At 44.6% G+C, this 17,151-nt stretch overlaps 1 protein-coding gene across 3 annotated transcripts in view; it reads left to right on the top strand.

The window, feature by feature from the left end:
- Positions 1-17,151, top strand: part of KPNA6 (karyopherin subunit alpha 6) — a 46,550-nt gene that overhangs the window by 8,118 nt on the left and 21,281 nt on the right. For all 3 annotated transcript variants that reach the window (XM_006117545.3, XM_075908964.1, XM_025181894.2), the window contains exons 2-5: positions 14,274-14,413; positions 15,247-15,342; positions 15,684-15,783; positions 16,191-16,285. In XM_006117545.3, the coding sequence (XP_006117607.2) occupies positions 14,274-14,413; positions 15,247-15,342; positions 15,684-15,783; positions 16,191-16,285 (431 nt within the window). The remainder of the gene's footprint in view (positions 1-14,273; positions 14,414-15,246; positions 15,343-15,683; positions 15,784-16,190; positions 16,286-17,151) is intronic.

Consider the following 17,151-nt stretch of genomic DNA (forward strand, 5'->3'; position numbering starts at 1 on the left):
AAAAGCTCATGATACCATCTGCATATTTAGTTAGCCTATAAAGTGCTACCAGATCAGTTGTTGTTGTTGTTGTTGTTTTTTTTAACTTTAACTAAAGCAGGTTTCCATGATCTAACACCATGTTTCTCGACCAGTAGTAGTAGTACCCTTAGGGATACTCGAAGTCTGGGGGGTACATCAACGCAACAAATGTGTTAAGCTTTACAGTGCTTTATTATTTTTGGACTTTACACCCAAAAATGTCATTGCCCACCTGGCTATGATTAAGTTGTTTAAACAAATGTGGTACAATGGTAGAGAACTTTTGTGCCTAAAAACTGTAGGTACTGGGGATACTTTTTTAAAGGGGGTAATTGATTTAAAAAAAAAAAAAAAAAGAAAAGGGTGGGACATTGATCTAACATACTTGCAAACACACCAGTCACTTAAGATTTTCATGGAATAGTCCTGATATTATAGGATGGTAATGGTTAACTCAGGGGTGGCCAACCTGTGGCTCAAGAGCCACATGCGGCTCTTCAGAAGTTAATATGTGGCTCCTTGCAAAGGTACCAAATCCGGGGCTGGAACTACAGGTGCCAACTTTCCACTGGGCTGGAGGGTGCTCACTGTTCAACCCCCAGCTCTGCTTTAGGTGCTGTCCCCTCCACCCTTTCCCCTTAGGATCCTGCCACTTCCCACCCTCTGCACTGAGCCTATCACACCTATGCTTCTCCCCTCCAGTGACTCCCACTGAGAGCTGATCACAGTGGGCAGGAGGAGGAGTCACTGACTAGTGGAGCTGCCAGTGGGTGGGATGTGCTGAGAGTGGTGTGGGGGGAACTGATCAGGGCTGGTGACAAAACTGTTGCTCTTTGGCAATGTGCATTGGTGAATTCTGGCTCCTCAGGTTTAGGTTGGCCACCCCTGGTTAACTCCTCCATCAGACCCATGAAATGCCCATCTCTGAGAAGGGAGTGTGTATTCTGAAGTACTTTTTTTTTTTTTTTAAACTAAGCCATTCCTTCAGAAAACTGTCTGTGGAAGGGGCAGGCATTTAATCAGAAACAATCCCTTCAAAGAAAGGTGCCTACTGAGTTTCACCTTGGTGTTTGTTAAAATTGCAGATTGATCTGTTTCCTGTTGAGTGTCTGTGGGCCTGTTGACCTGGAAGATAGCTGTGTATTTCACTGGAAAATATATGGTAGTTCCTTATCTGCTGCAGACAGCTGTTTGGTAGTCTGCAAAATAAAGTTGGGTTTGGAAGACACACTTCTAGACAGAAGAAGAAACTTCAGTGGAAAAGTTTCCTTCCCCATTTCTCTGAAGCTTGCAGATCTTGATGACTTATCCTTCAGATATGCATACAATGCGATCAGTTTGTGTTGTGTCTGTGTATTGTAAAGCTTTGGCACCCCGTTAGTGAAAATATGCTAGCTACACACATACAGCATATAGATAGGATCTCTTATAATGGTGAAGTTTAGAGGCGTGTGATGTTGTAATTCAGGTGTCTAGTCCACTGACTTCTGTATTAGCAGTGCCCTTTATACTACAGTTTCAACACTTTATTGGTGTGACAACAAATCAGGCAAATGTTGACAACACACAAAAGACCCTAAGTCTGTCAGAGGTAGGTATGAATTGTGCTGTGTGTTTTGTTCTGTGTGTCTATTTCTGCTCCAGAGATGAGGTAAGAGCATAACACTAGGTCATTTCTGCCACCTTTCTCCCAGGAATGTGAATGGGTTTTGCTCTTCCATTTTCCCCTTGCTTTTCAATAGCGAGACTTACTCTTCTTTAACTTGAGTATCTGGTCTTACTAATTGGCTTAGTAAGAAAATCTGCTATTGGTTTCTGTGAGGTTGTCACATCCTAGTGTCTGATATTACTGATTAAAATAGGAAATCATGCTAACTGCACTTCATTTAGGTGTGAAGTGTTGGACTGAAATGCTGCAAAGCCAGACAGGGTTCGACCAGGTGCTTGGGGCCCTCTGGCTTCATAATATAGAAAGAGCTTTTTAAACTTGGGGACTGCTCACTGTCCTGAGCTCATAGAAGGTGCTACTCATTTGTTCCACACGGGTAAACAGTTCAGTGCAGTTCACAGCACCAGGGTCTCTTGGATTATATCAGTCCCTGTCTATTCTGGATGTCTGTATAATCATCCTACTGCCCTTGTAAGTGGGCAGGGGGAAGGGATTGTCCTCCATGCCAGTGTTGTTCTGGGCAGCTAGGGTAGATCCCTCTTTATTGGAGGTAGCTGTACTTGTGGTGCTCTTGCCTTGAACTCTGATGTGCCCTGAGATGGACAGTTCATGGATGTGTGCGATGTTGTGTGGAGAGGGGAAGTACTTGGATGTTGAAGTGTGACGCTTTGAAACCTCCAAATGTCTGGCAACTTGCCTTGGATGCTGTGAGTTCAGGGATATGCAAAACATGAGGGTGAAATGTGTCTGGCTCGCTTGGCCCTAGCTCACCCACTCCATGACAGACCTGTGGTCTGTCAGTGTTGACAGGCTGCTCTGAGAAATGTATGCAAACTACAGGATGCTTTTTGTTAAACTGCTGCAAGTTAGTTATTCTGACAGCTATTCTAATAATATGTTCCAGAATATGTCAAGCCAGTAGAATACCAGGAGACTTGAGGCCAGCAGTGACCAGGCATGTCTTTCAGCTGTGGGTTTATGGGAGCAAGGAAGGGCTATGGAATAGCAATAGTGTGGAAGCTCTGAACTTAAACAGGGAGGCAGGTCAGAAATTGAGTGGTTCCTTGGGACTTAGTTGAGTTTCTTTATGAAACTTATCTAACATGAAGATTGGTAGAATTGTACTTAGCAATTATTAATCAGTGAACGTTGCTGGTGTTTGACACAACTTATTTGGTGCCATTTTAGGGTCCTTGCCCAACTTCACAGCTGGTCAGTACTGCTAATGCAAGTCTAATGCTTGGTAAAAATATACCTATGCTGGTGGTGCTACAGTTGCATACAGTAAACATGATACAACTATTATGGTCTCTTTAAATTAAGGGTGTTAAATTGTGTGTGTTTAGCTAATGGAGTTAGTTGATGGAATTTCCATCAACTAGTTAAGGGGGGAAACTGCAGAACTGCTGTGGGGTTAGCTCCCAGCCCTGGGAGCTAACCATTCTGCAACTCTGCCTTTTAAATGTAGTAAGAGCCAGGTGACCCGGCTCTTACTACATTTAAAAGGCAGAGGTGCAGCATCTAGGAATGGGTGTGAGCCAGGACAGCTGAATCCCAGCTTGTACCTGATCCCCCTGCTCCAGAAGGCAGTGCTGGGGGGAACTGGTTTTGAAGTTGGCTCCTCCCAGCACTGGCTCCTGCTTCTCTTCCTCTCTTCTCCCCCCCCCCCCCTCCGCCAGCCACAAAGGGGAGAAGCAACTAATCCAGTCGTGACTCAACTAGTTGCTTACATCCCTACTTTAAATCCTGAGGATGTGGCCTTTTATGGAGGGTGTCTGGTAGCACGTGTCTACTCTACCCTGGTTAGTAATAGCCTGGCTTTGTGAAAGGGTGTTTAGCACACTTAATAACATGGATATTTTAGCCTAATGTAATTGTTTCCTTTTTCTGTCTGCCTTTGCCTCTGACTCAGCAGCCCAAGTCCTGATTTAGCTATGTGAGTCCCTGCAATGACTCAGCTAGGAAGCTTTTCACCAGCTTCCAAAAGGGAAACTGTGGAGCAGGCATGCTCTGTGATGCAGGGGGTGAGAAGAACAGCCTGATCCAGCAGCCCTAGGCTTACCACATGGGAGGTTTGTGGTGAGAGGAGAGGGGAGATGGTAGCATGTGTTGGCTTGCACCCAAATGATTTGGGGAGGGGGGTGTCAGACAGTGAATGGACCAACTTTAGGTAGAACAAAGGGAGAGCTGTTTTCCTTTAGCACTAGTGTATGATTAGGGTTATGGTGTTTGGGGAATGTGGGGAGAGATGAGCCGCTTCTCTAAAGTTATAACAGAACATTTTAAATTAGCTTCACAAAGCCTCAACAGGATTTAAATCAATGACTTTACTTTTTATTTAAATGCTTCCACCTTGTTTCCAGATGTGAGGAACAATCACTGGCTAAGAAGGTATGGTTTGTCAATCACTTAGGCTGAGGATACACTATTAATTTTAGTAGAGTGGTTGGATACCATGATGTTGGACATAAGATTTTAACAGATGATCTTTTGGTAATCTTCCAGAGGTTTTCTGGTGGAAATGGTCTTAAAGGCAATTAAAAATGAATCTCTTGGCTAGCCTGTCAGCCTATCACTGGAAAAAGGAAAATAGTCCAACTGTAGAGCGGTGTGTGTAATAGTGTAATATTAGTTTTCCATAACAACCTTCCTTTAAAAAAAATCAGTAATGTAACCAGATAAGACTGTTATATTTTGCTATAACTTAATCAATACTCAAAATACATTCACCTGCTTAAAAAAAAAAGACCTGTCTATTTTATGTATATTAACCAGTGATTGATATCTGATCTCCTAAATGTGTATTATCAGATGTCATTTGATAAAATCACCAGAAACATGTCACAGGTTTCAGAATGAGCATCATTCTATCATGTGTAACATCCTGTTAAGCTGAAATTTGATGACTTCCCATGTAATGCTGCTTTTGACACTGCTTTTGACACAAGTTCACAGTTGTAATGATATTGTTTCTGATGTTTTCCCTGGACAGGATTTGTAAACTTGTTTAACTTAAATGTCTTCTCTCCCCTCCCCATCCCCACCATACACACATCCTGCTTCCAAAAAACCTTCTAGGTATGATTTTTAAAGTCACTTCCATTCTGTCTCCAGAAGAAGAGGGAGGGCAAAAAGAAATCACTCATAATCCAGGCAATCACTATCTGTCTCTTTTCGGAGGATTGTAGCACATAATTTACAGCAGCAGTTCCCAATTGCTGGTCCGGTGCCGGGCCAGGGCAGCTGTCAAGCTGAAGCCAACTGCTGTATGGCAGCTCTGAATACGCAAATAAATTGTTTGCATGCCAATGTTTGTGAATGAGCTTGCTGGTCTGCGGGGTAGCTGTGTTAATCTGTAATTGAATAAACTTCAATTAGTCTTGCAGCACCTTAGACTAACCAGCAATATAGATGGTGGTATGAGCTTTTGTGGGTACATCCCAATTCAGATGAAATATTCAGGAAGGACACTTACCACTTGATATGCACAGCCTGTTTCTTAAATCTGTTTAGTAGATCATTTTAGCACTGAATGTATTTGATATGTTTGGCATCTTGGGGACTAATAGCAGATTTGATTGGAGGTACAGAGCTCCAGGATTCTTGATGAGCTCTATATAAATGCAAATAATATCTCTCCTACTCAATGGAACTGCTGTGAATGAAGTCACTGCACTCAGAGGCTCCTTAATCATGGACCGTATCTTCCTGTGTAAGAACATGGTGTCAAAGAGGAGTACTTCCATCTGGGGGAAGAATGAAATCTGCCCCATGCTTGGCCAGAGTGGCAACTTTTTTTAAAATCTGCATGTTCCTCGCTTGAATGAAGAGTGAGTTTCATTTGTATGATGAAGAAGCAGCTTCTCAAATGTGCTTCATCCTCTGACAGTGGAAGAGCCAAGAGTGCTAAAGGTTAACAGTGGGGAGGGGGATTGTGATTGTGGGGTGTGTGTGTTGTGTATGGGTTTGTTTGTGTTAGGGGCTGGAGTGGCAACCCTCAAGACTGATTTCTTTGGCCATGGGACAAGCATTGTCTAGGCAGAATCAGTGTAAGCTTCACCTATGCTGCCTTGCTAATGACAGTCCTCCCTGCTTGGACATCTGCTGCCTGGGAATTAGATATGCTCTGGTTCAAGCAGGAATTAAATCCGGGAAATCCTGTGGCCATGATAATCTGACCTCCTAGACCGGTGATCATGATGGCTTTATAATCTCTGAATTCAGCTGAGACCTTCCCAAATCCGTGTACAGTCAGTGACCAGCCATCATATAGCTTAGTGATCATCCAGTTGTGAAACAAACTGGAACATTAGTGCCTGTAAATAAGGGTAAAATCACTTGTGGCATTATCTGAAAGGTGTTGGACCTTGGGTGGCAAGGAAGGCGGAGTTTTTAGGTTGCTGTGCTTTTTCTAATTTTCAGGTGTTGATGAGGTACATCTTTCTGTACTTCAGACTTGCTGTAGAGTAATTGATATACAGTAAAACTCTGTTGGTCCGGCATCTGTTGGTCCGGCACGCCTGATGGTCCAGCACCATCAGGAACCTGGAAGTGCTCCGGGCAGCCGGACCATTGGAGCTGCTCTGCCCCCAGCTTCCCTGATTCAGCCGCTGCTAAAACTGACCGGCGGCTGAAATGGGGAAGCCGGGGGCAGAGCAGCTGGAGTGCTGCCGGGTTGGTCCCGTAGCGCTGCCCCTCAGGGCTGCGGGACCAACCTGGCAGCACCCCAGCTGTCCCAGATTCAGCCACTGCTGAAACTGACCAGCGGCTGACTCCAGGAAGCGTGAGGCAGAGCTGCTCTGCCCCTGGCTTCCTGGAGTCAGCTGCTGGTCAGTTTCAGTAGCGGCTGACTTGGGGACACCTGGGGCAGAGCAGCTGGGGGGCTGCCGGGTTGGTTCAGTAGCGCCAAGGAGCAGCGCTGCGGGACCAACCTGGCAGCACCCTAGCTGCTCTGCCCCAGGCATCCCCAAGAGCAGCTGGGGAGCTGCCGGGTTGGTCTCACGGCGCCATGGGTCAGCCGCTACCGGACCAACCCGTCAGCACTCCAGCTGCTCTGCTGCAGACGTTCTCGATTCAGCTGCTGCTAAAACTGACCAGCAGAAGCTGAATCAGGGACGCCTGGGGCAGAGCCAGACTATCGGAAGGGAGGGGGGGGCTATGAGTCTGGGGTGGCATCCCCTCCACCCAAGACTCCTTATAGCGCCCCCCCCCTTCCGATAGTCTGGCAAATCCGATAATCCGGCACCTTTAGGACCCACGGGGTGCCGGATTATCAGAAGTTTACTGTAACTATATATGCTACAATCTTAGGTATCCCATCAGAAGGGAGAAATAAGGTTGCTGGACCTGGCCCACAAGAGGGCAGCTAGGATACTAGTAATATGCACTTTTCTTTGCTATTTATTAGGCAAGTGGCAAACTTAGGCAAAATTAGACAAACTTAACCAGTTTGTAACATCTGCCACTCAGGGATCTTTGATTTCCAAATGCTAACTCTGCCTCACCGGGAGCACCATGAGACTCTTTTTTTTTTTTTTTTTTTTTTTTTTTTTTTAAACTTGAGGCAGGCAGAAAAGGAAACTGAACTAGAGAATTTTTGACATGCTGGGGTAATGCTGCATGATGCAAGAATTAAAGGAGCCCAGATCCCCAACAGTGGTGTCTAATTTTTTCCATCCATGTGCAGAATACATCTTGTTACATGCACTGAGGTATCTACAGATGTGCACCCCCATTCGACAACATGTGTTTCTGCTGTGAGCTCTCTGCTAATCAGCTGGGCAGCATTTGAATCTCTCCTGGGCAGATGCCCAAGCACTCAGCTTAGGACATTGATTCACCAACAACTTGAGTGTTGCTGCCCTTGGCAATGTGAGATGCCGGTGGTGAGGATCAAGAGTACGTTAGTGAAATGAAGTGCAGTAGGCTTTACATGCTGCCTTGCTGTTCAGGTTGCCCTTCTCAGGAGTCTTCTGTCTTCAGGCTTGTGTCCATGTTCTCACTTTCCCTTGAGTCTTCTCCAACCACAAGACAAACAGGTTGCCAGAGGAGGGCAGGAAGTGGCTCTTGGCGGCAGCAGCAGTGGCTGACGAGAATGCCAGTGAATTTGCTACCAGACATAGAAGCCATTCCACACTTTGGAGAGAGATCAGGCAAGCAGAGCATGTTGCTTGAGCAACATTCTGGAGAGACTTACTCTTCTGAAGCCTTTCATGACAAGGGTTTTGTTTTTACATTATCTCTTTGCATTTGCTTTCCTTGAAAGAAACACAGTAGTTCAGCTGGGAATCTCAGACTCCTGACTGGTTCCCTACCCAATACATTTTTTCTTCACATTCCTTAGACAACTTTATAATTTTGAGTAGTGACCTCATTGGATTGTGACTTAATGGGTAAGACTGAGTCAGTGCTTGTAGAGGGGGAAACCCTTTCCCAAGGAGAAATCAAGGTGACTCAATTGGTGGCACCCTTCTAGTGAGTCAGAACATTAATTTATCTTGTAAAATCTTTGGGATCGTCCAGTCAGAGGTGCCAAATACATACAACATTTCTAGATTTTCAACATCTAAAACTGTAGAGTATTTTAAAAAGAAGAGTGCTGATACCCAAGTGTACCTTAAACTACAGTCTTTCTAGTTTTGAGAAATGTAGTAGCTTTTTAGAGCACCAAACGTAGGACAATAAAATACCAAGTGGAAGTTTGTGGGTTGAGTGGCATTTAACATCTGTCTTCAATACGTTAGGCTGTCCTGGAGCTTTAACAGCTTAAATCTTTAGCTGCTTGGAAGAGCTATGCGAATAGCAGATATTTGAGCAGTGATGAAGTTTGGGTTAACACTGACATGGCTTGACTTTTAGGTATGCTGGGTTAATAGGGACTTTTTCAATGGAACAAACTTAGAAAGAAGGAACTTGTGCACAAAGCAACATTTCTTGGCAAGCTGTTCTCTGTTCTATATATTTGCATAGACTGAGGTGCCGTACTTCACAGCCCAGCTTCTCCTGCTGCTTGAGTGTAGTGAAACCCTAATACTGTATTTGTGACCTCAGTTGCCATAGAAATGGGATGTCACACATTCAACATTACGACGACGTCACTAGAAGATCAAGCAGAAGACACTGGGAAAGATTAAAGCATTTAAAGTGAATGTGTACAAAAATAATGGAAAATAGTGCCAGGTATAGGAATGTCAGAAGCCTGTGCTTTGTGTTAGTCCAGTGGTCCCCAACCTTTTGGGGCTTCTGGGGGCAGGGCCACATCTGGGCCACACACCCGGGGCTGGCACTGCACCTGTGCCACGCAGCCGGGGTGCCCACAGCCCAGGGCATGAGAGTGGCTTGGGCTGGTCCCGGTAACTTGGTGGGTGCACATAAATGTCCCGGCAGGCACCATGGAGCCCGTGGGCACCGCGTTGGGGACCACTGTTTTAGTCAGTATGAAAAATCCCTCTTGAATAGCTTGGTGCATCTATAGGGCCTCTCTGCAGTGACCCAGCATTAGTAGCTCACTCGAATCCATAAGGCCTCTTTCGGGTGAGGTACAAGGCAAACTTGGCACATACTAAGAATGTGGATCCTAATGAGACTTCCATCTGGTGTTGGTCTCCCTGAACAGTTTCCCTGGCTCCCAGAACCTCAGAGCTGTCCAGAGTGCCAAGGCATGCCCAGGGGGGAACAGATTGGGATTGTGCAAACTTCCAGGCAGCTGAACTGTCCTATGTCATTTGGCTATTTATGACTAACAGGCTAGTAATCCTGTATGTTGTACTAAACCATTTAGCCATTTTTCTCCTCCCTCTTGCTTTTGTGCCTGTTTGTTAAAACTGCCTCTAACTTGAGACCCCGCTCCTTGAAGGGGAGGTCTTGATCTGGAATGTTTTAGGATGGCTTTGTAATCTTTAGAACACAACTAGCTGTTATGGCTGTAAACAGTAACTGCAGCCATTAATGTTAACGTAGCTGAATGGTTACTTATAGCTGCTGCATTTTCATTCCAATTAAAGATTAGGGGCAGACCACTTATCCTGGCATTTCTAGCGTGCCTGTTCTGACTTCTAGATACAAAATTCATAGTCTTAAATTTCAATCAATTCTACCCTCTGGTTTAGTTGCCATGACCTGCCTCTTTTCTCAGTCAACCTTAGTGAGAGGCACGTGGGAGAAGTTAGTTTGCACTTGGTCTTCACGTCTCTCTCATCTCTCCAAGTATGACTAACCACACTAAGGATGTGAAAGGTTAACCAGAGGGGGCTGCTCCATGGATAAGGGAGCTCTAGCCCATCTGGAGCAGCCCCTGTCTACAGCGGGCCCAGGGACGTGGTGGGCAGGGGCTGCTCCAGCTGCACTAGGCCAGCCCCTGTCCTCTGGGCTCAGGCAAGTCTCTGCCCACAGTAGGCCTGGATGTGCAATGGGCAGGGGCAGTCCCCACACCCTTTTTGATCAGTTAAACATTACATTTAATCGGTTAATAAATTACATGGGGGTTTTACTTCCCTAGCATATATAATGCAGTGCTTTACTCAAGCTCACTAGTTAAGTATATTCTTGGCAAATTCCCAGTTATTCCTCTGAATTTTAGATTAGGGATGTTAGAACGTGTAACCATTAAACAATTTCAGTGGTTACAGGCAGGAGGGAAAGGGGGACAGGCAACTCCCCGGAAGCCCGTTCACGCAAGTAGCTGGCTTTTATGCTGGCTCCCCACATGTACCCAGAGCCTCCACGTAACTGAAGTTAAACAGGAGCCCAGTCTGATCAGATAACTGTATACACAGTTAAGCTTTCACATCCCTACTATACACATGTGACAGACCCAAACCAAATGAATGACTAGATTAGCCTTCAGTTCATTCTTTTTCCAAGGGTTTAAAAAGTACATTGGTTTGAAGTCGGACAGGGAAAAAACCCCATCCATAAAACTATACTGTAGATATGAGACCTGGCTGTGACACAGGGTGACACAATTCTACACTATTATCCTAACAGGATTAATCCCCTAGACTGTCCAAGCTTTTGTCCTAGTCATAGAAACTTCGTTAGGTCTTTCCTGTTACAACAGTTACCTGTTATAGTTGGGGTCCCTCAGCTAGAGTAGTTAATAGGCCGACTGCAGGCAAAATTTGGACTGCTAGATGCTTTCGACCAGAACATGAACATTTTTATTTAAAAGCAACAGCAGGGATGATTTCTTTGGAATCTAGATCTTGACTATACATTGATCAAGAAATTTGGACCTTGATTAAAAAAATTACTCCAGTTCCTTGGCTTAGGTGTAGTAGAAACAGGTACCTGGTAAATGTGAAAATGCACTTTGGTTTGAAGAGGGCCCAACGGTAGTTCGGAAGGTTGTATCATCTGCCAGTGATAGAAATGCTTGGAGTTATTACACACGTTTTCAGGCTGTATACACTTTTCTAAGCAGCAATCCAGGATCACTAAATTAAAAGACTAAAAGTGTCTTGTTTTGAGTACTGTGTCTGAGAAGGTAAGCCTACCAGTGCAGAACAAGCAGGCTTTTTAAAAGGATTTTCATTCTTTGATTTAACTACTCTTCTATCAGTGAGGAACTGCCTCTTTCTGGGCTCTGCGACGTTAATCAGTATTAGAAGTAAACCGTTTTTGCCGTCTTGCAACCCATCCTGCCACTCATGCAATCTATCATGTCTTCTGTTCTCTGGCCATCAGTTATCCTGCTTGTCCATTTCCCATCAAGGACAGCATGGGCATAAGGTACTGTCTGCTTGTGACATGCTTGCTTGGAGTGGTGATTTCATGTTCACAGGTGATTTCTCTTGACTGTTTAACCTGCCTTGACATTATTGGACACTTGTACATCTCATTTGTATGACCTGCTATAATAGAAGCTGACCCGAACACTGGGTCTCTGAAATTTGTCCTACACTAAGCCAGTAACTTGCAACTTAAATTACACACTGTCTTGAAAATCTTTCCATTTAATGCATCTTGACTAAGCCACTCATACCTCCCATAACATGAGGGGCAGAAGCCTGGCAACACATAGCTTGCTGTGGTCTCAGATTGGGATGCAAGCTTTCATACTTACCTCCAATATTCCCTCTAAGCTCTTCCATCCATGTGTGGAATCATTTTGATGTGCATAAGGGCATGTGCAAATGTGCATTACCAGTAAAACCAAAAACCTAGCTGTGGGCATTCTGCTAATCAGGTGGCATTTGAATCTGAGCAGCCGCACAAGGGCACAGCTTACAGGGACCATTGCTTACCTCTTTGGTCTGCTAGGGATGGTTAAACAAGAGCCACCTAACACTTGACAAGTAATTTTGTGCTTTTGAAGAATGCTTGGTGAGTGCACAGGAAAACCACTTCAAATCAGCTTCACTTAAATCTAGGCTACTGCTAGCATTGGTGAGCCTGACCAAGGGGGAAGGACTGTACAAAGGAAAGTGAGCTCTGCAGTAGAATGACCTGAATGTTGTGAAGGAGAAACGAACAACTTTAAATGAGATCTTTCATCCTGTCTATGCTGCAGTTGCTACTTTGGGGTGCCTAGCTCGCAGTGGTCTTCTAGTATAGATCATAGTGTGTACCCCAGTATAACACACTGATGGTGTTTGCCTAGAACACCCTTCCATGATGATGTATTCCCCTAACTCACTGAGGCCTGTGGCTGAAACTCACCTAGAAATAAGAGGGAGAGTCTCTAGAGAAGACCGGTGTGGGTGGAGTAGTACTGAGGTAGGACTCTTAGGAGCAGCCAAGCTTTTTTTTGGGGGGGGGGGGGGGGAAGAGACTTGAACTGACTTTATTTTGTGTTCTCCATGCATGCTTTTACTCTACATTCTGTAGATTGTGTCTTAGAACATGTTGGGAATAATACCTGCTCGTAGAATCCTAGGGCTGGAGGAGACCTCAGGAGTCATCGAGTCCAGCCCCCTGCCCAAAGCAGGACCAACCCCAACTGAATCATCCCGGCCAGGGCTTTGTCAAGCCTGGACTTAAATCTCTAGGGATGGAGATTCCACCCCCTCCTTAGGTAACCCATTCCAGTGCTTCCCCACCTCCTAGGGAAAGTGTTTCCCTAATATCTAACCTAGACCTCCCCCGCTGCAACTTGAGACCATTGCTCCTCCTTCTGCTACCTGTCACTACTGAGAACAGCCTCTCTCTACCCTCTTTGGAATCTCCCTTCAGGTAGTTAAAAGCTGCTATCAAATCCCCCCTCACTCTCTTCTCTTCTGTACATTAAAGCCCAAATCCCTCAGCCTCTCCTTGTGGGTCATGTGCTCCAGCCTCTTAATCATTTTGGTTGTCCTCTGCTGGATCCTTTCCAATGTGGCCACATGTAGCTTGTGCATGATTTGAAACACTAAACACATGGCTTGGCTGAATCTATACTCGAATAGCGCATTTTTAATGCTGTTGAGGCAGTACAATGTTTACATAAACTGGATACTGCTGAGAGATTCATGTCCTTTTACATCCGAGTTCCTTTTTTCTGGATAGTTAGCGCCGATTGCTCTCCCTGTGCCAAATACAAGAATGTTTGTTTTTGTGAAATTAGAGTGGAATGTTAGGCACTAAAGTTTAAAATATTCTTATGAAACACATGACTAATTCTAACAGAATAATTTCCAGTACTTCTCAGAGCTGAACACAATCAAATAATTTAGCTCTTTGGACAAGCTTGGCCTACATGCCATTCCAAGCTGAATTATGTGGTGCATACTTGTAATATTCTCTTCTCCCCCCCCATCTTTTTTTTTCCAAAAGGGGCCCGGAAATAGGCTGAATGAAGTGAATTTTGCTGGAATGTTTTATGCTTTTAAAAAAACAACAAATTGTCTAGTAGCACCTTAAAGACTAACAGAACATGTAGATGGTACCATGAGCTTCCGTGGGCACAACCCACTTCTCCAGATGACTGGAGTATTGACAGTCCAGATCTTTTATGCCTTGTCTAGACTTCATTGTCTTCCGACACTTTTTGTGCTCACCACTGAGTGGTTTGGAGTGGATTGTGCAGTGTTAAATTTAGGAAGTGTGAATTTCATAAATTGCAACAGCTCCCTACTTTGCAACATAAAATGAGTCTAAATGGAATGTCTCAGAGTTCAGTGCAACACCTTCTGCTCTGAAATGTCTGAGTATATGCTGTTGTGGTTACTGGCCCATTGAATTCTTGACCGATTGGCTTGCAGTAGAGGATGGGAGGCAGGGAAGGAAGAATAACTTTAATGCTGTTTACTTTGTGCACCTTACTACAGTCTCAAATCTAAAGTATTGAAAACTAGGTAGCTTCAGGCTCTGTCTCCTGGGAACAGTGGAATAGTTGAGTGAGAAGTCTACCTCTGAAGTAGAAGCCCAGGTTGCTTTTCAGAGGGGTAGGTCTGTCATTCTCTAGCTGATAAAATAACCTGCCAGTTGTAGGTCAGTAATGCACTTTCCAGTAAGTTGAATATCTAAACTGCATCTTGTGGTCTTAAGAGACTGTTAAAGTGAACTGTTCTGTGCAAGGGCGCATGAGTGGTGCCCAGTTTCCTTGGAGAAGGACAATACGACTGCAGTGAAATCTGATCTATTTTTCTGCTTTCTCCTTTCATAGAAACCATGGCAAGTCCCGCGAAGGACAAGGATAACTATCGAATGAAGAGCTACAAAAACAAAGCCCTAAATCCTGAGGAAATGCGTCGGAGAAGGGAAGAGGAGGGGATCCAACTACGCAAACAGAAACGAGAGCAACAGGTGACCTGCCCTTTGGTATCCTGGCATGGTGGGGGATGTTCAGTCTTAACCAGAAATGCCTTCTTAACTCAGTTGCCCTTTTTGAGGTGCCAGCTATTGCAGAGTTGCTGGCCAGCCTTCTTTCCCCTTCCTCCAGCCCCTTCTGCATAGGGCTGTGGAATGTTGCTAGTTCTCTTCACACCCTTGTTCAGAATGTGATTTGTTTGGAAAGTTTTCCACTCCCTGTGGGGAATCACGGGTATTGCACATGCTGCAGAAACAGCTCTCCAGATACCAGTGGAATTCTGTTTGGCTTTCTGTGATTAGGGATGAGTTGAAGGCTTCCTAGAGCTCCCCTCTTTGGGGGAGGGGTGAGCACACCTAAGGACTTCATGACCGGCTTAAAAAATGGCATTACCCTCTCTTGAGCAGGAAGAACAAGTAAAAATGAATGGCCTGCAGCTTTGCCTCCCCCTGGGTCTTTTTGTAGTTGGCATATGTGAAAATGAGAGAGCTAGAACCAAATGAAGAACTGACACATGCTACAAGTTTTCCCCCCAGCTCTGCATGTGCCTGGTTCTCCGTCAGGCTCTCCTTCACTCTGCACCTGCCTACGTTGTACAGTGCCAGTGAATTGCATGGGTGCAAGTAAAGGTAGGGACTCTGTCCACTCTTACTAGGGTTTCCAGGTCAAACTATTCTGCAGAGGTGTTAAGCTGCTGCTCCCCTGTTAGCAGATACTAGCAGATGGCATGTTCCATTTGTGGAACCAAACTGCCCAATTGTGAGGTCTCTAAGTCGGACTTTGCCTTGTGACAGATGTCACTCACTCTCTGGTTGTAATGTCTTTTCAGCTGTTTAAAAGGAGAAATGTGGAACTTATTAATGAAGATGCTGCCATGTTTGATAGCCTTCTCATGGATTCCTATGTCAGCACTGCCACAGCTGGGGTAAGGCACCGTACGACTTAATTCTGGGGACCACAAAATCAATAAACTTAAACCCTTTTCAAATGAATAGGTACCAGGCCTTGGTATTCCTTACTTTGCTGCTCTTCATAACCCCTTGTCCTCATCTCTAAGAACATTGCAGATGGGATTGTAGTGAGCTTTAAAAACCTTACAGGATTAGATTTTCAACAGTAGTGTGGCCCTGACATCTATTCTACAGATCAGAAGGGGGAGCAGAGGATTCTGGTGACATTAAATGTTTCTGACTTGTGTGTCTTCAACCATAAGTTTGGAGTTGTGATTCTCTAACATGGGTTTTCTTGCCCTTCCCACCCTCTTAGGAGGGAGTGATCACAAGAGAGATGGTAGAGATGCTTTTCTCAGAGGACCCTGATCTACAGCTAGCAACCACCCAGAAATTCAGGAAACTGCTCTCAAAAGGTAACAGTCAAGCTCTTTTTTCTTTTTTAAGCTGGCTCATAAGCTCTCATAGGTAACTGTCTTAGCTGTCTGAATCATTTAGAACTATCTTAGTGTTGTACAGAGAATTAATAACTTTGGGTTTAGGGACAGAAGAGTTCCATCTAATGTAACTTATGCTCACTGTCATGTCTGTTTCTGATTAACGTGGAGCTAGTATTGCCTTTTACTGGCTTTTCAGCATTTAGAAAATGTTCCGGTGATGTACAGCTTGGTGAACTATGGAAGAAACTTCTGACTAGTTTCTTTGTCAGAGCAAGTACAACTAAAAACAGTTGGAGTGGATGACTTAGTGCAATGAAATTAGACTTCCTGAATTGACATTTATATGCCCTTACCTGAGATTTGACACTGACTTACTCTTCCAGAGCCGAATCCTCCAATAGATGAAGTGATAAATACTCAGGGAGTTGTGGACAGATTTGTTGAATTCCTGAAGAGAAGTGAAAATTGCACACTACAGGTAAACAGTATCATGAAGGAGTCCTATTGTGAATAAACGGCACTTACATAAACTGACACTTGGGAGCTGAGCAGTGTGAATCGTCAGCAGTGAGCTGGCAAAGATGGTATTTTAGGGCCCAGAAATTGCAGAGCATGAGTCTCTTTTTTGAGGCGACTGCTTTCCTACACCTGTGAAAATGATCATAGTCTTCCTGGTCAGTTGGTCTCCCACTCCAAGCAGAATTGAGTGGGAACTTAAGCTTTAAAGTAGGTGTGGGGGAACCTATGGCTCATGGGCTGGATCCCCTCCACCCTTTGCTTAATTTGATCCAGCCTGCAGCAAGCTGGAGGCACGGTGCCACCACTGTGAGGCTGGATTAGGGATGTAAAATCTAGTTCTGGCAATTACAGACCGGTAAGTCTAACTTCAGTACCAGGCAAATTAGTGTAAAGAATTAAATTGAGACACGTAGAAGAACATAATTTGTTGGCCAAAAGTCACATGGTTTCTGTAAAGGGAAATCATGTCTTACTAATCTATTAGAGTTCTTTGAAGGGGTTAACAAACATGCAGACAAGGGGGATCCGGTAGATATAGTATACTTAGATTTTCAGAAAGCCTTTGGTGAGGGACCTTGTCAAAGGCTCTTGTGTAAATTACATTGCCATGGGATAAGAGGGAAGGTCCTTTCATGGCTTGAGAACTGATTAAAAGACAGGAAACAAAGGGTAGGAATAAATGGTAAGTTTTCAGAATGGAGATGGGTAACTAGTGGTGTCCCCCAAGGGTCAGTCCTGGGACCAATCCTGTTCAACTTATTCATAAATGATCTGGAGAAAGGGGTAAGCAGTGAGGTGGTAAAATTTGCGAATGATACCAAACTG

Source organism: Pelodiscus sinensis, chromosome 25, assembly GCF_049634645.1.
Source record: "Pelodiscus sinensis isolate JC-2024 chromosome 25, ASM4963464v1, whole genome shotgun sequence".
In the NCBI taxonomy this organism is placed as follows: Eukaryota; Metazoa; Chordata; order Testudines; family Trionychidae; genus Pelodiscus; species Pelodiscus sinensis.